Source organism: Camelus ferus, chromosome 21 (assembly GCF_009834535.1).
Source record: "Camelus ferus isolate YT-003-E chromosome 21, BCGSAC_Cfer_1.0, whole genome shotgun sequence".
In the NCBI taxonomy this organism is placed as follows: Eukaryota; Metazoa; Chordata; class Mammalia; order Artiodactyla; family Camelidae; genus Camelus; species Camelus ferus.
Window position 1 is genome coordinate 6,760,927 of NC_045716.1, and position 25,674 is coordinate 6,786,600.

Below are 25,674 nucleotides of genomic sequence, written 5' to 3' on the forward strand. Positions count from 1 at the left end.
GAAAAGATTATACTCAGATAAGTAATGCTTAGGACAAAATTAGATGAAATCAGAAAACAGGTTAAAAAAATGAACAGATCACCTCCTCCTCTCTATGCCCATTTCCCATTTCTGTTTGTTTTAAATAAGCACCTGTCTTTGTGGATAAATACAGAGCAGACTGGATATAGGTATGTAGACACCAGGATTCTTTTAGCCTTTGAGAGGGAAAAAGCTAAGTGGAGTTGTAGAGTGTTGAAGCATCAGCCATGTTTCTGTGTGAAATTCCTGATGAGAAATTTCTAATTGCAATAACTCACGAGCCTAGAACCCTGAAGCAATCATTCACTTTCATCCAGGGGGACACCAATATAATGAGGGAGTGATATAGATTTGAGAGCCCCTGAATTAGTTAAGCCCAGAGCACCTAATTGACTTGTTAATGTCTGCTCTCTCAGTTGCTGTAAGGCTGGAAACAGGTGGGGACTGTCCGTGGTGGTAGAGGGCCTGCTATTTCACGGCAAGTGAAGACAGGCAGCGGGTCTCTGCTCCTTGGATGAGTGCCAGTGCCTGTGGCTGGGTCTGATGAAGCCATGCCACGGCCATCACGGAGCTGCCCTGACTCTGCGCCCTGGGGTCCACCCCAGTAGAGACGGGACGAGACAAGGCAGCCAGGGATGATACAGCAGGAGGACCAAGTGGTGGCCACGCCTCCATCTGCTGATCCCTTGCTCTGTGGCTCCTGGCGGGCCAGCATTAGTAGAAGTAATGACCCTGGGTTGGGACTAATGTGCAGAGCGGCCCTTACCCTGTCTTCAGTGATGTGTGTGTACACGTGTGCGTGTTTTGTGTGCACATGCGAGCGTGCCTCCTCTCTCTCCCCTGCAGGGAGCCGCTTCATCTTGCTGGAGGGGAGCCAGCTGGACGCCAGCGACTGGCTGAACCCTGCCCAAGTGGTTCTCTTCTCTCAGCAGAATTCCAGCGGGCCCTGGGCCATGGACCTCTGTGCCCGGCGGCTCCTGGACCCCTGTGAACACCAATGCGACCCCGAAACTGGTAGGCGGGAGCACCGGGCAGCGGGTAACTGTCAGAGCTCATGCCTCTCGCAATCACCCCCTCAAAACCCAGGCCATCCCTCCCGATTGTCCATTACCGTTGGGAACCTAGACCGTGCAGCTGGCAACGTGTGGTTGGGCCCCTGAGCATGTTGGTTTACAGCGGAGGTCATCTTCTGGCAGAAGCTTTGGAAGCATCTTAATTCGAGCCTCAAGCCAGACAGATCAGTGCAGGATAACCCCCACAGCCCATTTTCCATCCAGTCAGGGGATATCTGCCACCGGGCTTGACTTTTTATGCATGTTTATAAAATTTGGAAAATTTAGAAAAGCTTATGGAAGAAAATGATAATCATTCGTAATTCTATCTCCTGAAGAAATCATTTAAAAAATTTTAATATCCTCCCTTCCAATCTTTTATATATGCTTGATTTTTAGAGGCTTGTAAACACACTAAGTCCAATAGAGTTTTCTTCATTTTTTTTTCATTTTTACCTTCTATCACGAGAGTTTTCCAGAACCACTAAATAATCCTCAATAACATAATTTTAATGGCCATTTGGTCTTCCATTGTACGTCTATATCATAGCTCATTTAAATAGTCCCCTATTATTTGACATTTAGGATGCTTTAAACCTTTAATTTTCCGAATACTACTAAAATGAATATCTTTCCACATAAATGTAGGGCACATTTGAAGTTATTGTCTTCAGATAAATCTTAGAAGAGAGATTACTGGGCCAAAGGGCAGAGACATCTTTCAGGCTATTATATTATCACATGGGGCCGGAGCTGCTCTGAGAGAGGGTTTGAATTCAGACACGGCATGCATTGGGGCACTCACCGTGCTTCTCAAGCCCCAAGATACCCAGGACTACAGGTCCTTCATGCCAGGTTGTTTCGCACTTCCGCTGTCGAAGGGGTTCATCTATGGTAGTCTTTATAAAGACCTATTTCCAGTAGATTCAGTACCACAGATAGCTCCTTCCCAGAGAGGTGGTACGATGCCTTAGAACCAAGGAAGGGGATGCACTGATACCTAAGACCCTCAAGTGAAATGTTGGAGTCTGGGGCCAACTCCTCCAGTTCTCTGTACCTCACGTACCACCCCTCCTCCACCACACACACGCGTGCACACACACACTTACAGATGCATCTTCTTCAGGTGCTGGGGTGGAAGGATATTGGTAGAAGTTGACTCCAAGAGATCTAGCTCTTACTTCTGTTCTAATCCATTACTGTATCTCTCTGGGGGAATAACAGGTGACTGTAACATCTAAAGTTCACCTTCACAGGTCTAAAAGTTGTTTTTACGTGGGCCCATCGCAGAGATTCTAGGCCCCCATATGGAGGAGAAAGTACAGCATTTTAAACATCTGATATCTAAGACTGTGCTTACTTGCTGCTCCTCCCACGCTGTCAGGCAAACACCAAACCAGACAGATGGGCTGTGCACCATGCCCAAAAGCCGGTGTGCTTAGGAGGGAGAAAACCCAGCTCATCTCAGAGGTGGGGCCTTTCCGTGCAGCTGAGCTAGTCTCTGGTCCCCTCTCTGATCTGGATTAGGAGACCCTGGACAATCTCAGTAGTTAAACTCACTTCTGAGAGAAGCTTGATCTCCAGAGGGCCACGGAAGCTTCACCTGAGATTTTAAGGAATGGGAAGCACTTTTAATTACATGTGGAAAGAAAGGATCGGTGTTTTAAGCTTGGAGGGTCTTAGACATAAACTCCTCCTTACTTGAGATCAATGCTCAAGTTCCCCAAGAAGTTACATGACTTGCCTGAAGTCCCACAGCTACCTAAGGCAGAGTCGGTGTTCTGTCCACCATGGAATCAGAGCAGAGGTGGTTCATTTCCCCAGGCAGTTCAGATCCAGCATATTTGCAGCTCTAACACTATTCAGGCAACCACCGTTGCTGAGCATCACTGCTTCCCGAGTCAGAAGCTGAGGAAGCTGCTTGTCCACAGCGAAGCTCTCATCACCTCTTTAATCCCTCCCAGATGTCTCATTTCTAACCCTTGCTGAAAATGACTTTGGGAAGCCCCTCCCCTGCACGTGGCTTCTCAGTATCTGTGACAATTAATGAATATCCAACTGGAAAGCCAGGGAGGAAGATTAAAAATAAAAACCCACAACAGAACTAAGGTGCAACATCTTCATTTGGGGAAGCCTCTGAGAAATGATGCTGCAGAAACTTCCATCTTCATTAATGTGGGAATTGGGAACCCTCCCCCTTGCCGCCCTGCTTCTTTCTGCACATGGGATGATGTGGTCATCCCACACGCTCATCAGTGAGAAACTTTATCGCCTCCCACACTCCATCCTAGAGCCTTTCTCCAAAGAGCTGAGTGTGGGAATTGGCTGCAAGTCAAGTCGACGTTATTTTTGCAGTCCTCCAGCTAACTCACTTGGAAATGTCGTAGTGTTGGGACATGTGCTTTCCCAGCCATGCCGAGGGGCCTGCCCATATGGATGGGTGGAGCCGTGCAAGTGCACGTGTGTACTTTTTCACACATACAAACAAACACACAAACAACAGGCCCTTGGTCTCTGCAAAGGAACAACCTCCGGTGTCTGAAAGTCTCCTCGGGCATCCTTCCACCGTGTTCCAAATTCAAATGTGTGTTTACTCATCACCTGCCCAACGGTCCAGAACACCAGGTGTGGTAGGCAGAGTCATGGGCCCCCAGAGATGTTCACGTCCTAATCCCAGAACCCTTGAAAATGTTTCGTTACCTGGCAAAGATGAATTCAAGTTGCAGATGGAATTAAGGTTGCTAAACAACCAATCTTAAAATGAAAGGAGTATCCTGGATTAACCGGGTGGGCCCAATGTAATCAGCAGGGTGCTTAACAGTGGAAGAGGCAGGCAGAAGAGGCCAGAGTGATATGACACGAAAAGAACTCCACCAGCCACTGCTGGCTTTTCAAGGTGGAGGAAGGGGGCACAAACCAATGAATGTGTGTCCTCCAGAAAGTGGAAAAGGCAAGGGAAAAGATTCTCCCCACAAGCCTCCAGAAAGGAAGCCCTTGTTTTTAGCCTCGGATTTCTGACCTGCGGAATTGCAAGATAATAAATGTATGTTGTTTTAAGCCACTGAGCTTGTGGTAATGTTTTATGGCAGCTATAGAAACGAATGCACCAGGGAAGGACAGAAAGGGCAGGAGAGGCAGCAGCGTTGTCACAGCACTCTTTACATCACCCCAGCACAGTTTCCAGAGGGTGGCTGTGCAGACCTTCTAAAGTGTCAGGTGTCTAGAGAGGGACCGGAGCTGAAAGAAACTTGTCATTCTTTTCCATTCCAGCCTCCCTTTTGCATTCTTGCAAGATGCTAGCTGGGAGGAACGTAATGTACCTAAAACTTGTAGCCTGACGCCTGGAAGCCCTTTGCCAACTACATCCTGACATCCTCTCCCAGATCTTCCTGAGTTCGTTAACCGTAGATACAACTTTGGTCAAGTCGGGCTAACAGCAAACCACTAAAATTGTCTGGCTTGATGGCCGGCTGGATCCAGGCAGAGGTGGACTTTTCCCGTACTTTCTAAGGGTTTTTGTTGCAAGCATATGTTTGTTTATTTGTTTTCTGACGGAAACACAGAATAACGGGCTTCAGCAACTTCTCTCTCTGCTCCATTCCTGGCCTTTGTTCTGCCATAAGGGCATCTGTGGAGGCTCCACACACCTGCTTGACTTCACAGCCCCCATCAATTTGGGCCCAGACCCTCACTGCCCTTTTCAAGATATGTGGCTTTCATGGGTCTGCAAGGAGCGTGGGCTTCCAAGCTAAGCCAGGTTTTAATCACCATCCAAGATGTTCACTGAAATTCCTCCTGCCCTAGATCTTTCCATAGGCTAGCCCCAAACGTGTAGAGGTGTGTAAAATCTGGGAGGGGCATTGGACCAGTTTACCAGAATCACTCCTGTCCTCTCCCCCTTCCCTTGCTCTGCACTACGCCTTTGTCTCTCTCTAGTCTTCCCTGGTTTTTAGAACCCAATCTGGCACGGTAGCACAGCTCCCAATTTGTTCCTGCTACCTGGATCGCCCACGCATCCCAAATTCCCTTTTGTGGCTCAATTAAAGCACTTTCCTTCAGGATGTATTTTTGCCCTATTTCCTTTCCTTCTGTCCTCCCAGAGTCGTGGCCACATGACCGGAGCTGTTTGACTCTGAGCCTGCCTCTTGCCTGATGTCTGGACAGGAGAGGAGACCAGGCAATTAGACAGTATTCCAGCCCAGATGTCTTAGAAAGATGTCCCCTTTTAGATTCCCAATTCCTTTCAATAAAAGCCCATGGCAACCAGAAGGATGGAGGTGATCAGGATTTTTGGCCTTGATCTGTGTTGACTTCATAGAGAACTCATAGTGAGCCCAGCCATGTCTGAGGAGCCCTAGCTGCAAGGTCTTTCTTTGATCCTTCCAGGAGATTTGTGCCTCCGTCCATCTGTGAAATGGGAAATGACTGAAGGCACTGTCCACCATGGAAGGTACCTCGAGGTGTCTGCCTTCAGGGTACCAAGCACAGATCGAGCACAGGTCTTCTCTTGGATGGGCTTCCAGTCCCTGGCAGTGTGGTGGCCTGAGAGTGCCCCCTGCAGGGCACACGCTGTCCCTGTTGGGCACTTCTCCGTGGCCGTGACATGTCTCTCCATTGGACTCCTGTGAACACCGCCGCAGAGCCGGCACGTCATGTGTTCCCTGCCATCTGTCACAGCAGATGCAGGCGCTGTAGCGCTTGTAGCTTAGGAGGGCATCCAACACCCTTGTGGGGTCTTTAAAATTCACAGCTAACAGTCAGAGCTGGTGCTTGCACGAAACCCCTCTTAAAGTCAAGATTTAGCAGTTGGTTGCCATAGCAACTTTCCTCATCAAGTCTGAGCTCCGTTCAACGTAGATGGTCAAACTGGCTTTGAGGAGGAATACAGAAGAGGGAAGTTTGATGAGTCCCGGAAATGAGGATGATTTGAGAGGCCAGTTCTGGAAATCCTCACACTCTAACCTGATATGTTTGAAAATTTCCCTGTTGCTCTGACTTTGGGCTGTATATAACATGAGCTGCAGAATAGCTTTATTTGTTGTCAGCAGTGTGTCCCCACATAGTAATGAATGATGGAAACCTCATAAGGAGATAATGACCATATAAGCAATCTGAGAAGGTTAAATATGCTCTACAAATGGTAGGTGTTGCCATCATTAGGAAAGCCAAGCTCTGCTTGAACTCGTAAGTCGTTACCACATTTATTTCTTCATGTTTTGCCGTAACAAGATATCAAATATGGAAGGAGGACTTCCTTCTTTATCAATCTTTAATTCTAGGCAAGGCATCCAGCCAAGAACATTCTAAGAGTCAGGGTGATGGGTTTGACACCCTCCCGAGGTTACTTCCTGTTTTGTAATACTATCCCCAGGTCTGAAGTCCACAAAGAGATTGAAAGATGTTCTCCTTGAGGAAAGCTCATAATTGGCTCGATACTGGTGTCTTGAGGAGACGCAGTGGCAGTGGTATCTATATATTTAGGGCACACTCTTTAACTCATTGATTTATTTTCCATTACAGAGTGTTTATAAAAGGTCTACTCAAACAAGGGAAAACTAACTCGTTGCTGCCCTGTGTGGCTTATAGACCAGAGCCCACGCTTTCTTTGGGATTGGTGAGGTATGATGCCCGGCTCATGGTACCTGTCTTCTTTTGCCCTTCTCTGGTACCTGGCCCCTTCATCTTTCCTTCTATCAGAGAAACAGCCTTCACATGATAGTCTTATCATCCCCTACCGAATTTTAGGCTGTGTTTTCCTATGTTCGACTCACAGCTCCCTGACCATTCCTAGGTACAGCACAACACCACTGAAGCCAGGAAATCGAGCCTATGGTGAACCTAGGCCATGTAGAAGCCTGACTCTGTCACACAGGGGACAGCTGATCCAGCACTCCCTGTGGCTCCCCCACAAACTAAGAATTTCCTTATTTTCACGCCACTCCTCAGCACCTTGAGCTGAGCAGGGGTGGGAGAGGGAAACGCGCGTTATCTGGTAGGAGACCCTACAGGGCAGAAGCCTGTAGGTCAGCCTTGACAAGAATGGCTGCGCTCAGATCCTAACAAAAACTTCTTGCTAAGAACCCACCCAGTCCCTTCCCTTCCAACTGTGAGGCCCCTGCACTTCATTTTTTATTGTTTTTCTTTATCTTTGGAAAGAGAAGATGGCACTCAAAGCTATTATTCCTTCTATCTCCTTTTTGAATGTCTCTTCCCAGGGAGATAAAGAAATCGTATTATCCTTTGTCTCCCTAAGGTCTGGCACCTTCGTAATTTCTGAATTTTAGGAAGTCACACCCTGTGCTTCCACAACCTGCAAATTAAAAAACCAGCCCAGTGAAAGCATCAAGACTGGTACTGTAGGGGAGCTGGTCTCAGTACTTCAGGGGTACACAGCGTTGCCTAAGGAATTATTAATATAAGGAAGCAGCTACAATTTTTCCCAAGGTCAGACGAAGTAGAGCAGTGACTCTTGATCTTCGGGGGATCTTGGATTTGCTTGTAAATCCAGTGAATGTGAAGAAAGCCTGCCGAGGAAAGATACACATACACACACGCACAGTTCTGCGTACGACTCCAGGGGGCCATGGACCTCTTGGTAAACTGTTGGAGTAACTCATGAAATGAAGCAGAGTGAAATTCTAAACTAGCATAGGTCATCCTTCTGTTTGTCAGCACCAACATAATTAGCCGTTTTCACTTAAAAATAAAAACCCAGAGTTCCTATAATGGCACCATGGGTCTAAGTGGCCTCCTCTAAATACAATAGTTATTCCTGGGCTAGGAGCATGGCCTGGTTGGGAGGAAAGTTCAGGAGTCAGACAGACATAGGTTCAAATATTAACTCTGCCGTTTAAAACCTGTCTCCAGATCCCTTAATTTTTCTGAGCCTCAGTTGCCCTCACCAGCATAGCGTGGTTAATAATACCTACTTTTCAAGTTTCTTGGATGTATTTGATGAAATAACTCACTGATGTAGTCTTTAAACATATACTGATCTTCTATTATGTGCCTCCCAGTGTACTGGCCACTGAGAAAGTAAAGGCAAAACAGTCCCTTTGCTCAAAGAGTTCTTGGACTTTGTGTCTGCAGAGTCCTTGTAACAGGTGCTTTGTAAACAGCTTCCTCCACGAGTGAACGTTATCAGGCAGTGGGAAATGCAGAGACTGGTGGTGTGTTCCTGGCCGTGGGCAGTGGGGGCGGGAGTGTGTTGGGCCATATGGGATTTACCGTCTCATCCGTGCCACTGTTAGCATTTGATGTGATCATTTCATCAATTTTCTCCAACACAGACATGTTAATCCATTTCCTCATGTTTCTTTTTCTCCTTCCTCACCCTGCTTCTAAGGGGAATGCCTCTGCTATGAAGGTTACATGAAGGATCCAGTCCACAAGCATCTTTGCATTCGGAACGAATGGGGCACAAACCAGGGGTAAGTGAGGGGGCGGCGGGTCGGCCGGTTCCCAGATGTCAGCGCTCCCTCACGCAGACATGACGTGGAGCCACTGCGTGTAGAGGAACAGAGCAAAAGGGTGGTTATATTCTGAACGGCAAACGGGTAAAAATGTCCCCGTGCGTTTCCGTATTTATACCATGCCAGTGACGTCCATCTCATCTCTCTCTCCACTTACGAGTTTGGAGATGGTTCCTCTGACTCGCAGCCTGGCTGCCTCCAGCTGGGATCTGGAAATCAAGCTGTCCCTCTCTTCCTTTTCACGCCACTGTCAGCCACGAGAAGTCCACAGCCAGAACTTAGCTGATGGTTTTGTTGGAGGCACGCGAAGCCACACAGTCTCCAGGGTAGCTCCCCCGGAGCCTGACGAGCTTTGCGAGACTGACATGAGTAGAAACTTGTTTTCACCAGGGCTGTCAGCGAGTGTGAAGCACAAAGACTCGGGGAGTGCTTGGGACTGAGTCAAAGGATTTTTGCCCGATCCCCAATTACCATTTCTCTGTGAGACCTTTGCTTTCCCCTAAGCACACATGACTGGGATAAAATAGTTACCTTGTCTATTGCTTTATTTTTCTTTTCTTTTCTTCAACTTTTTATTGTAATAAAATATACATAAAGTAAAAATGATCATTTCCACCATAGTTAAGTGCGCAAGTCAGTGGCATTAAGCACATTCACATTGTTGTGCCACCATCACCACCATCCATCTTCTATTGCTTTTTAAAAGCAACTTTCTACTTTGTTTTGGGTGCTGAGAGCTTCCTCTCTGCATTGGCTGCATTATGGAGGAGGGTGTGGGGAGAAAGGGATCAATAAATCAATAAACGCTAACTAATAATAGCCATCAATGGGGAAGGGAGCTTTAGAAAGAAATAAAGGCAAAAGCCATCTCAGAGTGATTGCTCGGACTGCAGAGTAGAAATGTGTTTGCAGCCTGACAAGGTGGGAAAAAGGAACCACTGTCATTTCACACATTGCCATGGAGGATTCTTCGCCCCGAGGTCGGTGCTCAGCCTCCTCTGTATGATTCTGATGAGCCCAAGCCTAGAATATTGAATGTAGTTCTGGACTCTTAAAGCAATAAATATGGAGACAAATGGGTGAGAGTTTGGAGAAGAGCAATAAAAATGATTGAAGATCCCAAGGGAGTGATTTACGACCAAGGGATAGAAGAACTCCACTCTGAGAACTTGGCCAGCTGATGACTAAGTCAAGGCATGATGGATGCCCTTAGACGTTCAAAGAGGGCAGATGTGCAGGAACGGGTTGAAGTTGAGGGATAAGGACATGAGAGAATGAAGTTAGGGAAAGGAAATCTGAGTCACAGGTCAGAAAGCTTAGAGGAAGTCAAAATGCCATGAAATTTTTCCGTTAGTGAAAAATGAAGGATGGCTCCGTCTCCGCTGAATTTTAGATCCTATCAGGGAGGCAGTCCACAAGATGTAGAGGAAGATGTTTGGAGGAGGGTAAATACATATGAAGTGGCCTGTGGCTGAAAGATCGGTGGGGAGGGCAGAGAATTTGGCTCATAGATGCCAAGAGGAGTTTGAATAAAGAGTGCCGTTCGCCACGGCTGTGTAAAGTCAGTTTTGTTCCCTTGTCCTCTGACCCCTGAAATATTTGCATAGTTTCTGGGAAGCCAGGATTTTAGCTTATGTGATGGCCGAGAATCTCAGTTGACTATGATTCTTATTGGGTAAAATATTGCAAAAGGTGACAGATAACTAGCTCTCTGTCTTTTCACCTGCGTACCTGCTGCTGAAGTGAACAATGACAAAATATCGTTCAGGTTTGTGCCCCGAATGGTCCAGACTGGCTCTCTGCAGAGACTGGATTTGGTGGCTAATCGCTCAGGCCTCCACATCCCTTGCCTTGTAGACAGATCATGTGAGGATGGGCCTGACTTCACTGGGTAATTACACAAGGCTTTGTTATTCCCTCTGGCTGTGTGTAGAGACAGTCCTAGGATGTAGACAGGAGCCTCCAGGGAAGTGGTGGAGGCCCCACGTGGGTGTCATTTCAAATAAGACAGGATCAAGCGCTGAGTTACAGACTGACAGGAACATTAGCCCCAGGAAACAGACAAGGAGACCTAATCTGTCATTTCCATCTCCAATTTCCATTATTCCCTGATCATCACTGTCTATGAGGTCTCATTTTGGACACTAATAAAATAAAGGAGCAACTGGTAGGAGGGGAAAAAAGTGCCTATCTTGAGAATAATGGAACCGGGAATGATAAGCACCGGGAGTTTATATGTGTATAAAAAAGTGCCAGACAAAGGATTGCATTTCCCTCATGAAATGACAAGATAAATGAAAAGTAGAAGATGCCATATATCTTGATTTAAATCAAGGATCTGATGCTGCGTTTCTTTAAATGATTCTTACAAAATTAATCGAAATTGATTTGAACATGAAGACTGTCACTTGGCTCAAAAAGTACCTGACAGATTGCTGACTAATGATACATGGCTTGGGGTATTATGGGGGGAAAAAATCAATGGTCGGCCTGATTTTCCTGAATATCTTATTTAATGGTCCAGAAGGTAGAGGTAAGCAGCATGCATGGGTGTTTGTTTTTCACTTAGTATTCTTAGACTGCATACATTATACAGCAGCTGAACATTCTTTTAAAATAGAACAGCTAAATCCTAGGCCCACGATAGTTAAAATGAATTCCCTTGTGAAAAATCTAGGTTAATGTACCAGGAGAAAAGTAGCAATAAGCTACTCATGACTTTCAGACAAGGAAGAAAATTGATCAAGGACATTAATCCAAAAAAACCACAAATGGATGGGTCTGTGAGACAGAGGAGTTGCACCTGCAGCTTTATCCAGCCTTGTTGCTTCATTTTACCTGGACTGGTGCGTATGTGTGTATATATACGTGTGTGTGAGTGAGCAAGTCTGTTTATAGAAATCCTCTCACCACGACACTCCATCATTTCTTCTCTCACTCATTCACGTTTTCAACAAATATTCACTCCATCACCCATTGTGACCCAGGATAAGCGAGGCTGCTAATTAGATGTTTACTCTGGAAGAACTAATAGTCTAGACAGGTAGATGGGCACATAACAGAAAGGAAAAATTACAATGAATTTAAAACCTGTGAAAACAAATTGTGAGCAAAGTTCAATGGGATTAAGGGGTGACTTATGTGACATCCAAGAGTCTAGAATAGGACTTTGGGGAGAAGTTAGATTTTGAACTGTTCTGTTTAACAGGTAACAGAGGTAATTCTAAGCAGAAAGAATAGCACATGCCAGGGCATGGAGACGTAGGGAGCATGGTTTTTCCAAGAATGGCCAACAAATAACTCAATATAACTTAACTGTGTAATTTACAGAGACACTAGAAGAGGCTGATAAATTGGGTAAAGACTAAAGCTGGAAGAGCTCTTGCTTCTTAAGGCTCTGGACCTTAAAGCTCCACGTGTACAGCCTTAGAATTATCAGCAGGAGCGTCTGCTTATTTGGTGGGATGTCCCCTCACTACACATTATTTTTCTGGGCCCTTCAAAATAAATTAAAATTATCCTAAAAAGAAAATCGAAACCAAAGGGAACACACACAAAATCTCTTGAGGCTATCTAAAGTTTTATTTATCTAGATTCTGCAAGTAAAGCATAGTCTGAAAATTATCCTGTAGATAAAAAGTTTTCAAGACCAGACAGCAAAGAATGACAGAAAATTGGGGACCATAATGTACAAGGTATGTGAGTTGAGGGGATTCAGCCATCTTCTGGTGACTCTGGTTTTGCCAAAAATGCCCAGGAAGTGAGACATCCGCGTGTGAGTCTGGGTGGTAAAGCCCATCACTGAAGTGCACCCAGGTGAGAGGATCCAAGTGGCAGGTTATAAGATCACTGAAGTCATTACACACAGGGCTCCTATTCACTAAAAGTAAAAATAGCTTCAGAAGGATTTAAACAAAGTCCTGGATGACAGATTTCTAGTGAAGAACATGAGATGCTTGAGCTTACATCCTTGGTCTTTGGGGTTGGCGACAAAATCAGTCAGTTCGTGCCCTAGCCCACCTGGTGACCCAGGTGCCCAACAGAGGAGCCAGGATAGAGGGGTCCTACCCCAGCGCAGGGCTTCGCCACACCTTCTGTCTGATCCCTGCACAACTGCACCGCCTTCCACGCCTACAGCTGCGTGGACACAGCCAGGACTGTTAGGGTGTCTGTTTGATTTCTGTCTGCTAGGGCAACAAGGACAAATTAAACTTTTTCACCAACAAGAAATGAAACCAGTAAGTAAGAGTGGAGGAGGCAAGAGAGATTGATTTACGTGAAAATGTTCGAGGAGGAAAAACATTTATTAAACTACTTTGGAGATTATTAAGAGAGGCTATAATAATGTTTTTGTTAGGTTAAGAGTGTATACAGTGGCCTCTAGATACATTTTTCAGAAGATCGCAGTTAGATTAAATTCATGTGTTTGAAGATTCTTGGTAAATAATAGTCTGATTTCTTATTCTGGCATCTCAGATACAGGGAGCAACACCAAGGAGATGCCCCACCTGAGAATAGATTACTAGATTTCAGCGCTGAAGGATGGTGATAAAGTAATAATTTATGAGATGGGAAGAGACTGGCTGTGGAAAAGGAACAGGTGTTTCTCCAAGGTTTTAGACGCTGTTGTCAGGAGTGGCCCGGCTCATCAGAGGCCTCCTTTCACTGCCTGCTCAGGAGGCCACATGCTTACCGTGACCTGCCTCCAGATTAGTACACGTGTGTGCACGTGGGTGCGTGTACACATGCACACACACTGTCATACAGCCCACACCACCTTAATATGTCTTTTCCATTGTTCCAGGTGCTTACTGTTCCATGTCTACAGCTCCTCCCTTCTGTTCACCCTCCCAGGAGTGACTGCTAAGGGATTCTAACTCTGTATCAGGAACAAATGCCCCACACCATAGAATCCAGTTTCCTTTTCAAGCCAAGATTGAGGATGGTGTTGTCATGGTTGGCCTCAGCCCCTCTGTCTTGCTCAAAAGCGTCCTTGACAGAAAGTAATTTTATTTGAGTCAGTCTGAATGATGCCATCTCTAACATTTCCCTAGAGGCCACTCACAGCCCGCTGGAGAGGATGCCTTTGCCTCTGGGTTCTAGGTACGGAGCAGAGACCAGCCTCCACTGATTATTCAAAATGATCCATTTAAAACCCAGTCTCACCTTCTGACCACCTAAACCTGAGCGAGAACGTCCTCTCAGCTGTCTGACCATCAAAGTGCAAATGCTGACCTGTTGTAGGGCAGTGACTAGGGTGCTGGGGGGTAGCTCTGATTGCCAGCCCAGGTCCCGGGCAGTGCTTGGCCTCCTTGACCTGCCCAAAGTCTCATCAGAAGTGACTCAGATGGAGTCAGACAGTCTTGCGTGACATATGACATTTCCTGACTGTCCTTTGCCCGTTGTGAGCTCATCTGGCTTTGCTTCCCCACCCCCATGCCTGTTTCTGTGTCACTGATGCCCTGTTCACCTCCCTCCAGCCCCTCAGACAAGATTTGCAGGCCAGCCTGCTGGTGCTCTTTTATCTCTAGGTGCCCTCCCTCCTCCCTCCAGCCCCGACCTCCTTGTCTGTGCCCAGCTCCTGTCACCGCCACGCCATGCACAAATGCGATTATCTTCCCATTAGCTCTTTTTCTTTCTCCTTTTTTCTGTTTCTGTGTTTCTGTGTGTGTGTGAGAGAGAGACTTTCTAATTACTCCTAACTTACTCGACTTATTCCTAGCAAGGGTTTCCTGTGTATTTAATTGGCCCTTTATTTCTCATTCTTCTTTTCGTTCCTATTTTTTTCTTGACTTGCGTCTCCTCCAGGAGTCAGTAGAAATGTGGCGGTCCTCTCTACCACTCGTTTCAATGTCAAACAGATCATCTTAGCTCTTAGAATTAAACCTAAAGTTCCTAGTTCCTTCTCTCTCTCTCGCTCTCTCTCTCGCTCTCGCTCTCACTCTCTGTCTCAGCCCCGCTGTGACCTGTTTCCAGCAGAAATACTGCCCCATAGAACTGACCTCTGCTGGGCGAGCAGGCAGGAACTGAGTAGTTGAAAGGGAATCTCCACCTGCCAGCACCTCCTTGGACAGACCGAACGGGATCCAGTCCCCTATTTGGCTTCGGGAATTCTGAACCTCATTCTCAGGGATCTTCTCAAGTTAAAACATGTTGGAACTTGACCCATTTTCACAAAGCATGTGGTCAGGCAGCTGAGTACAGCCATACACTTTGCACGTTGCAGGTGGACATCTTGCTAGAAGAGTGGCTGAGGGCTGAGACCCTCCTTGCCCCTGCGGCCAAAGCAAGCAAACTCTGAGACACAGGGGATGTTTATCTAGATACGTGCCTTTTCCTCATTTGCACAAAGGCACTTGAGGAGCCATTGCTGACCCTGGCCATGGTCATTTTAGGCGATGCCCTTTGCTCTCCTTTTAGAGGCAATTGTAACCTTCTTGGTTACTCAGGGTGATACGAGGGCGAAATACGCCCTAATAATTGACTCCCTGATGCCAGTTCATGGAGCAGAGACTTAATCATCTGGGGAGCTTATTTAAAATACTGATTTCTGATCTCTACCCCAAGCGATTTTCATTTCATGGGTCTAGGAGAAAGCCCAGACTCTGTACATAAGAAAATCTCCCCTGCCGCCAAATGATTCTGAAACACAGCCAGACTTAAGGACCCTTCCTAAGCAAGGTGTAGGAGCTCCACATCCCCCAAGGAAGGCATCCCCTCTAATGAAAACAAGAACAGGTTTGTAGACTAGCGTCTGAGTGCATCCTAAAGGATTCTTGCATCTTACTGTTTGGGAAACAGAGGATCAGAGAGGTGAAGGAACTTGCTCAAGGTCACATAGCTGGTGGCCAAGCGTTATAGTGGCAGGTGGGTATTGGAGATAAATCATTTAGTTAAATACTGATTTCAAAGAGAACACAATGTGACAGGCATGTGACACTCCGGAAGTCTGTTATCAGCTGCAGGTGAGATGTGGACATTCTGTGGTCCCCACCTGCTTCTCTGTGTCCTCCTCCCCCAGGGACTGACGGGACTCAGCTTCATCCCACCCCTCCCCACGTGACAAGTGTCTGCAGTCCCCCTATAGTACTGCCTACCCCCCTCAAAGGAGGATGAAACTTTCACAGCGTTCTCTCTGACTGGTCCAGTCATGGCACTGAGAGACTTATTTTAAACAGTGCCGGGGGTGGGAACACTCATATTTCCTCCAACATGACCACCAGGGTGAAAAAAAAAAATCAACCTCAATTTACCCTCCCATCTGCTCAAGAATGGAAGATAAATTGTTTCAATTTTATAGAAATGAATGTTTTATGTCTGGCTTATGCTTTCCAGATAGTGTCCTGAATTTATAAATTCTACTGAATGCATGGATGTTTTCCACTAGGACTGCTCCTTAGACCTGCAGCTTCTCTGGGTTTCGATCTAAGAATGCTAGGTTTGAGAACGCTGTCATTTTCCTTGGCTTTGGAGATCCTGACTATCTTGTTTTCTTTAACATAAATAGGAAAAAAGTCCACTCATTATTCCATGCTCAGAGAAAACTACCGTTACCATTTTGGCATATTTCTTCCCAATTTATTGTTCTATGCATCAAAAATTTTTCCTTCCTATTGCCCCCCCTTCAATTTTGAATATATTTTTGTTCTCTTTCATAATTTAACAATGAGCATGTATTACTTTTGTAACCATAAAATGGGGGGGGGCAGTTAAGAAAGAAGCTTTAAAAGTGTCTTTGTGATACATTATCTTTCTCAAACTGTTTTATTTGGGGAAGTTATTCTTAATGTCTAACTGAAAACTCTCAGTTGAAAACCTGATTTTGGAGGAAAGAAGAAAGTGGCTCAGGGTCTAGCATTCAGGTCAAATTCTTCTAATATAAACATCTCTGTAAGTCTGTGTAAAGCAAAGGACTGGATGGACACCAAGAAGTGACCCTCAAATTCAGCACAATATTTAACACAGTACAACTTCAGTGTCACTGGAGATTTTGAGCAGCCCCTCAGATAATGCTGATTAACTGCTGCCATATATTAAGCATATAATTCTGGGCTCAGTGTTTTGGTTTTTTTTAATATCATCACTAATCTTGATAAAACTCCTCCAAACTGGTTAGGAGGTGAGCAATTCGTAGTGTTTATCCCACCCACAATTTCTGTGAAAACAATTTCAGTAAAACTCATCTTAAGGTTTATTCTTCTTAGATAAGCATTTGAAATTCTTGTTCAAACATTCATAACTACAATTTTTTTCCCCTAAGTTTTAACTTTGTGTTGGAGAGCAAACATTTCATCACTGCACATTTTGGTCTTTATCTTTTGTTTCTATTTTTATAAAGGGGATGCATGTAATGGGTGGAAAATCTAAATAAAAAAAATAAACCCCACAGAACAGTAAAAAGAAGGCAATCCAAGTCATCTGAAGGGCCATCCCATGGAGGGAACTCATTCTGAAGTCTTTTGTTTGTTTAGGGGTAATATTTTTTGAACAGAAATCACATCGTATTATTATAGCTCTTGCTTTGTAAAAAAAAAAAATACATATATATAAAACATATATTCATTCATGCCTCTACACACATATAGATATGTATATGTGTGTGTATATTCATATACAATGAGCAAGGTGCCTATTATTATGTGAGGCTCAGTAGCATGGTGGCCAGGCCGCAGACTGGTGAACAGAACTGCCTAAGGCCAACATCAAGGCTCCTTTCGTCACACAGTGCAGCTCAGCCGCTGGAACGATCTCTTCCTTCCCTTGTACTCGCCTCCCCACCCAGTTTATTAACCTTTCCACAAGGTTTTTCATACTGAGTGGCATTGTTGGCTTGAGGAGAGATCGCCTGGCAGCCACACTTTGCAGTCGAGGTTGGCCTATGGAGCAAAGATCTTTGGATGGAGGAGGGTCCCCAGATGTCTGCTGTGCAGGACTGTGAAGGGAGGCCCGCACGGTGGAAGTTGAACAGCTATTCAGTGCCGCAGTGCCACTGTAGCCCCATGGGCCCTGGGGGTGGAGGATGTCCCAGGGGCTGCCCGGAGCACGGTGCTTGGCGTGGACCTCTTCCAGTCCCCCGTACAGCAGCGGCTCCCTTGTTTATAACCAAATGAGAAGGATGACTTTTGTTTTTTTTCATTTATTGTTTTTATTGAAGTATAGTTGATTTACCATATTATATTAGTTTCAGGTGTACAACATAGTGATTCAATATTTTTATAGCTTACACTCCATTCAAAGTTTTTATAAAACGTTGACAGACATCCCTGTTTGTACCTCTTAACCTACTACCCCTGTCTTGCTGCTCTTCCCTTCCCTCTCTCCCGCTGGTAGTCACTAGTTTTTCTCTAATATCTCTGAGTCTCTTTCTGTCTTGTTATATTCCTTCCACATGAGAAGGATGACTATAAATGGAGTGAGTGCTCACCATGGTGGGATGGTCACACGTGGGAACATATTCCACACTCAGAGAACCCCACCTGGAGTGAAGTTAACGTCCCTGCCAGGGAGCCGTGGGACTTCGCATGCCTGGTGTCACAGCACTCCCCACACTCTACCCTTCAGGTGCGGCAGTAATAATAGTGATATTAATATAGTAGTAATTATAGCTGACACTTACAACGGCTACTGTTCTGAGAGTCTCAAAATGAAAGCAGGAGAGAAGCTACAATTCAGCCTTGAGGCTCTGGGGGAAGGTGATCCTTGAGCAAATGCCTTGATTAAAACCATAAGCATGTAGTCTGCAGTTACGCATCTCTTTCAGAATGATGTAGAGTCCTAGGCAAAGGGACAAGTCACCAGGGGGACCTAGCTGGAGGCCTAAACACGGCAAATGCCATTGGCTCCTCCTGTCCCATGCATGTGAAAAAAAGCACTCAGTCAGAACCTCCTGGGGGGCCCAGGCTGGTACCTGTCGGGGCCAGGCACCTGTTGCTGAGTAGCTCTGGGCTGTGGCTGGTCTAAATTCACGACTGTAGGGTCCAAGTCAGGAGGGCCCATTGTATCAGGAGGACATGGCGCACTCTCACCGTGGACCCTGTGCAGGCATTGCATTTGCCCACCTGCTGGCACAAATGAGGGAGAATAAAACACATGGGCAAGTCCTTGCTACTGGTGAAGATTTCAGAGCCTTTCGCCCAGTGGGTCGAGTGACATCTTCATGTTTGAAGGATGGGGCCATCCGTTTTCTTCAAGCTACTTGGACTAGGAAGAAGGTAGGCTGGGATACGTTCAGCAGTTTTTCCTTCTAGGTATAGTCTTAAATGTCATTAACCAGACTTCCCTTAATAGCCGTGGTCAGACGACCTCATCCCAGCCAGGAGGCTTTGGTTACCTACCTCCCAAGGATGTGGGTTCACCTGCTCCTGTTTTTATCTGTACGGGAGGCAGCAGAGCATAATGGGAGTCAGACAGACTTGGGCCCGAATCTCACTTCTACTTAAAAGCGCTGTATTTTTGGCTGAGCTTCATAACTTTTTTGAGCCTCAGTTTCCTTTGCCGTAAAAATAAGAATGTAATAATGTGGCATAAATATGTAAGCACTCAATAAGGGACGGCATTAAGCATCCCAGGGCGATGTTTTCCATTGCTCGTGGCCTCATTTATGTTCTTTGAACTGCCTCCAAATGATGTGATCTTCACATCCATTTGGCAAGTTGGGTTTAGAATAATCCACTTCTAGAATGTAAATTCCACAAAGGCAGAAGTGGTGTCTCTTATCTAGCCTTGTATTGTCAGACCCTAACACACCGCTTGGCACATAGCAGTTGCTCAGTGAACATTGGTTAAATAAATAAAGGCATGTGTTTATCTTGGAGCAAGGCTTACACAGACCCCTGTTTCCTGAACCTAACTGGATCTCTAGACTTATGAGAGTGGTGACTCACCTTCCTAATTTCAGGAGGTGGGAGTAAGAATATCAGCTGACTCATGAACAATTCCCCACCCTCAGAGCTGGGAGCCCATCTCAAGGTCATATCATCTAAGCTGCCCACTGGTGGAGGAACCCCTCCCACAGCCTGTTTAGCAGATGGCCACCCGAATGCTGTCAGTGACGGAGGCCACGTTCCTGGAAAAGGCAGCTCATTCCATTGCTGTGATACAGGTTCTTAGACAGTCATTCTTCAGGCTGAGCCTGAGTGTGCTTTCCAGTAAGTTCCATCTGTTTGGTCAGCTCTGTCCTGGAACAATAAAGAGTACGCTGATTTCTTTCTTCTACGCCTAGGACTGCCAGCTTATGTGGTGCCTCTGTGCGGATTAGAAAAACGTGCTCCTCTGTTGCAGGGTGTGGGGTGGGCACCTGTGAACAAACAGGATCTCCATATGTGAGCTGGCTACACGTTAATGTTTCAAATAGTTGCAATGATTCCCCCCCCCCAACCAGCTTTCCCTTCTGAATGTACCTAATTCCTTCAACTAGTCTTTAGACTGCGATTTTCCTGAATCCCGTAGAGACCCTACTAACGGTTTTCTGCATCTCCCTAGTTTGTCATTATACCTTTCAGATGGTGTCCAGGACTGATCAAAACACCCTACAGAATGTACCATGCCTGTTTCTTCCCCTGTGTTTTCTATGAATGAATCCCAAGCCAAGTTCATGTTAGGTCCTTCAAGGGAAGAGCCATGGGGTTCACATGTATTTAGTTTATGGTATCGACTAAAGATCCTTTTCACAGGGACTGCTGTCAAAAACGGAAAGTATATTCAAGACGGAAGACAACTGTCTTAACCTAAGTTCAGGTCTTATATAAAACTATTAAATTTTAGCTTGCAGGCATTGAAATCCTTCGGACCTTGACTTTGTTATCCCAGGTGTTAGCTGTCCCTCCTACTTTGTATTATCTATGAATTTAATTAACGTCCCTTCGGTGACCTTCTCCAGGTAACTGATGAAATTGTTAACGAGAATACCTCCGAGCCCTGCCCCCATCAGAGGCCTTCCCACAGGTTGACCTTGACCCCTTACTCGAAACTTGTTGGTTACATTTGTTGAATCACACAGAAATCCATCAGCCATATTCCTTCAACCCTTCTATTTCCCTCTAATCTGTATAAAAGATTTTGTCAGGTGTCTGGCCCAGAATGGGTACAGGATGCATTTCCTAAGGCCATGAATGAATGCTTTTCTGAAATCAGGGTAGATGACGCCTACGCCACCCTTTGAAATGCTGACCTAGAGATGCCATCAAAAGTGTTCATGAGCCTGGCTTGGGACGCCCTCTTGTTAGGGAACCCAGTCTATCTTGGCATTCCTGGTTTGGTTTTGTTTTGTTTTAATATCCTGCCCCATCCTCTTTCTCTAAAGAACCAGAAGCTACTAAAACTGTGCCTTCACACTCTCCACGTAGCTCTTAGGCTATCTGTTCCTCCAGGCCGAGCAGTTTTATCTCATTTAGAGTCTTGCCTTAAAAGGAGTTCTAGCACTGTGACCCTCAGTGGGTTCCTACCTGGTAAGTGAAGGTAAACCATAATAGCTAATATTTACTGAGAGTTTACTCACTGCCTGGCACATTTCCATGAGCTTGTATATTTTAATCTTACCACAACTCTTTGAAGAAGCTATGCCCTTTTTGCAGATAGGGAGGCTGAGGCATGTAGAGGTTTGGTAGCTTGCCCAAAGCTTACACCAAAGTAAGCGGCGTCTAGGCGATCTGTCTGCAGTCCATGCGCTTAACTCTCAGGGCGCAGCCTCACAAGGAAAGTAGTGTATTCAGTGAACTAGCAGATTTGTGGACGGCGAAAGCCCCCTTTGCTTATGCCTTACCCTCCCCTCCACCCTCCCCTCTCTGAAGCGATGTGAGACAGCTGGGCTGGCTGCAGGCACAATGATCAGGATCGCCCTGCACCCCGTGTTCTCAGTTCTCCAGTTTAGGGGGATTGAGCTCCTGCAGTCATCTTCTCTCCACTTTCAGCCACTTACGGGGTTTTTTCCTCCCAGGTCCCAGAAACATTTGCTCTTTGAAAGGAGCCTGTGGAGAGGTGGAGTTTAGCCCAGAGGAATGAACTGTTTCAGGCATCAGTGAAGTACACTTAGAGAGATATTGGGGGCGGGGCACTCCGTCCAGCAGGGGAAAGAGATCCACGTGTCCTGGGCTCCTTTTATGGGCTGGGATGTCTTCCAGGTGCTTTGTGTGTTACCTCACTTTAAATAATAATAGGAAACATTTACTGAGTGCTTTCTAAGTGAAGGTATTGTTTGTAAATAGTTTGAGAGTGCTCATAGCAGTCCTTCATCACCCGTGCTGATGGGGAAGTCCCCGCAGGGAGGGATTCAGTCTTGCTCGGCAGCACACAGTAGGGGTCAGGAGAAGGGATGATGCGTGGCAGTCTGGCTCTGAGTCTAGGCTTGCGGTGTGGTGTCTGAGGACAAGTTTGGCCACCAGATAGCCTCTCAGGATAGGTCCCTCCTGGCACTCAAGACTCCCAGCATTTGTTTCCAGCCCAGCTGGGCTGCTTGCTCTAGACCGCACTGGCCTTTTATTTTATCTTCCCTCCACTTGTGCTCAGGACCTCTCTTCCCCTCCAGTTCTCTTCCTCCAGCCACTCCTCATTAACTCACTCCATTCTCCCAGGTCCAGCTCTTTTATAAAGCCTTCCCTATTCTCCAGTTGGAAGCCACCTCTTCCTCCTTTGGGCTCCCTCAGGCTAGAAACTCTCTCTTGGGGCAGTTGTCTCATTGTGCCATGTTTATATCCCTAGACTTGTCATGACCCCTTATAGTCAGTGAGACTTTTAGAGCAAGGGCTGCATTTTGAGTCTCATCCTCAAGTACATAGTGTCTTTCATGTAGTAGGTGCTCAATAAAAACTACATAATTGCTGCTCGTGAGATTCCAAGCCTTATGAGAAATGAGCTAATAGAAAGATGCCTATGTTGGAGGCGGGCGGGAGGGAGCACCTTGAGATCACTCACATCACTTCCACTGAGGACTTCGTTTGTGCTGGACACTCTATTCTATCCTCACAATAGTCCTGTAAGGTGCAATCCATTAGAAGCGTAAACACATGAGGAGCTGAGCCCATAGGACTTAATGGTTAAAACCATACAAGCAGTCTGGGGCTAAATCCTGGCTCTACCTCTTACTGACTCTACCCGCTTCCCTTGGGCAAATTGCTTGAGCTCTCTGGGCCACAGGTTCCTCCCCCTGTGAACAGGGGGTGATAATGGTACCCATCTCTAATGTAGTGAGAGGTAAATGGTAGAACCACGGAAAGCAAGAGTGTGTAACTCATGGAGGCTGTTGGTAACACCAGGTGGCAAAGGGATCAAATAAATGGTCCTTCCTCCAAGAGTCAAAGAGAATCTCACATCAGGTATCAAAATACCTGTCAGGGATGGTTTTCAGGAGGGAGGTCCTGCTTCCATTACTTAAAACCTTTCCACTTTGACCCCTGGCCAGGCTGAGTTTCTGGGCTGGGTTTGGTTTGAACTCTTCTCTTTCTCTCTGCCAGCATCCCAGCCGTCATCCTTGAAGACACACTACTGCTCGTCAAAAGCTTTGTCTCTCCCCTCCCCAAACTGTGCTTTCCGCTGGGCAGGGGAGGCTGTTGTTGGGCACCCTAGCCTCACTCCCAGTCCCTTGCCTAATTACACTGCAGTCGGGTTTTCCACACAGGCCCCTGTCGTGGACGGGATGCCCTCTTTGAAGCCGTTAGTCTTCCCAGCAGGGAGAGCACATCGTCAAAGACTACGCTTCCCAGCAGCCCCCGCGGTGCCCTTGCTCACCGAGGGCTGCAGAGGGAGGCGGGGAAGAGCCTGCAAGCGCATTAAGTTCGCTGTTTTCTCCTCCGGCCCCAAACCGCGATTCCTTTGAACTGAAGCCCAGGGAGAGGGCTGGTGATGCTATCACGAAACCTCTCCCCATTCTTTCAGTTTTAACCAATTTAACAATTAACCTTGCTCAGGCCAGGAAAATGGAATGTAGGACGTGGTTAAGGATCCAGCCAGTAATCTATGGCCTTATGGGATGTGGGTTGGGAAGGTAGCAAAAGTGGCTCTGAGGCTCTAGACACTTAGAATGTACTTGACAATGGCCATGAGGACTCCGCTGTGAAGTGGAAGTGTGTGTGCGAGAGAGAGATAGAGACAGAGAGAGAGAGACTGAGAGGGGGAGAGGGCACCTGGACGCTGGTTAAACAAACCCGGGTTTGTGTCCCGGCCTTGCCTCTCGCTGGTCATGTACCTGGGCAGCCTCTTTATTTCTGAATTTCAGTCTCTTAATCCCTTGGAAGTTCAGTGCCTGTTGTGAATGAAATAATAATTAACAGAGCCATTCGCTTAGATCCAGGTCTCAGATTTCTGCATGAGCCTGGGCCTGAGATTTCAGCACTAAAGTTCAGGGCTGTGACCACCAACCTGCTGTATCTTGGGAAGATCCGTCAGTGGAGCCCCATCATGGAATTCTTAAGGGGCGCGTTTGAGTCCAGATCGCGGGGGGGAGGGGGCTTGCTAATGACTATGGGATGCCCCTAGGGGACTCCAGCATCTCCTCATCATCGTAATATTTATCCAAAGGCCCGTGATACACACACAGTCTCACCTGCACCCCCACCCTCTCAGGCTGGCACTTTCTCTCTCCCTGTACCGCCACAATAGGCTCCCTTCCCCTTGACTTGGCCTCAAATTCTTCCTCTTTATTCACCAAAAAGATCCATCTAAATGAACTGTTCATTTTACACTCTGCTCAAAGCTCATCAATGAAACCTATGGCCCTACAGAATCAATTTGGACCTTTCTGAGGTGGCCTACAGGCTCTTTCTGGCCTGGTTCATGCCAACCCCTTCAGCCCCATCCTCTCTGATCACTGTCTGCCCAGAATTTTATGTTCCAGGACATGGAATCTGTTGTAGAGCCTGTGTGTGCACCGTGCTGTACCACATGTCTGTGCATTTGCTCGGGGGTGTGCTGTGCCTGGAATGGCTTTTCCTACCCAGTCCCTAGCCCACGCCAAAGTTTCCTGGCTGTTGCCTGCTTACTATTTCAGTCTGCATCCAGATAGCTCCCTCTGAAATGGTTGTGTGACGCCACCCAGTCTCCTCTGATCCTGAGCTCACAGGCATTATCTCCACCATTGTTTTCACACCATAGCTATCATGATCTCAGTTTATTTATATTTAATACTTGTCATGGTGTTCGTTTCTGAGTTAACGTATTTATCTTTCCAATGCCAGCCTCGCATGCGGAAATGAACAGTCTCCATCAGAATTATGGTGAACATTTACGTTCAGCAGAGATTAATGCAGAATGTGCAGGAAATGCAGGATACAAGAGATTTGAATATAGGAGAGCTGGAGGCTGACTAAATGTAGTCTGCTGAAGGAATGAATGAATGAATGAATGAATGAATGAGTTGAGATAAGTAAAAGAATGAGAAGGAAGCATCTTGAAGAGTGACTTAGGTAGGTGCATTGAGGAAGACAGAGTGGTCCTGAGATGGTCCCACTGATAACCCGAGGGCTGGTACTTAGGTGGGATGATGGCTGTCACCGTGGAAGGAAGTGAAGCCAACAGAGTCCCCTGACCTAGGTTAGGTCTGGGTGTGCACTGGTGAGATGCATGCAGCCAGACTTTACAGTAGGTGGTTTTCTAAGAAGGAAGTGTTCCTGGGGCAGTCACTGGTTTCTTTATGGTTTTGTTTTTCTATTTATTGGGGAAAGAGGTGGGAGGGTTAAGAATAAGCATTGTCCCCGCTCCATTAACCTCTAACTCCTATTCCAAGAAAACCTTCCCCAAACACTCTTGCTTTGTTCTGCTCCTCACCTCTGCTGCAGTAGGTTGAACAAAGTCTTCCTTAAGATTCCACAGCACCTACACATAAGAGGTCAGTAAACCCTTGGTCTGGTTTCCCACTGGATTGTACAAGCAGTGGGGAACTCCTTAAGAAACTCTGTGCTTGTCTTTTCAGTGTTTACGGTGCCAAGCCCTCTTAGTCATACAGTAGGTGCCCAACAGACATTAAATCAATGACAGAATCAATGAGCAAATAGTGGCAGGTGGTTGATAGCTCCACTGTCATCACTCTCTGAGAGGGGAGAGCAACAGGAATTTTTCTTGCCCTGCTGAGGGTCTCTCTACTCTGACACCCAAAGTCATACCCGATGGTAGAGACTGCAACAAAGGTCATCTTAGAAAAG

General features: G+C 46.4%; 1 protein-coding gene across 3 annotated transcripts in view; it reads left to right on the plus strand.

The window, feature by feature from the left end:
- The window catches only part of ASTN1 (astrotactin 1), a 293,377-nt gene that overhangs the window by 141,835 nt on the left and 125,868 nt on the right, over positions 1-25,674 (plus strand). For 2 of the 3 annotated variants that reach the window (XM_032463675.1, XM_032463677.1), the window contains exons 7-8: positions 868-1,059; positions 8,419-8,503. In XM_032463675.1, the coding sequence (XP_032319566.1) occupies positions 868-1,059; positions 8,419-8,503 (277 nt within the window). The remainder of the gene's footprint in view (positions 1-867; positions 1,060-8,418; positions 8,504-25,674) is intronic. The other variant, XM_032463676.1, reaches the window with a different exon arrangement.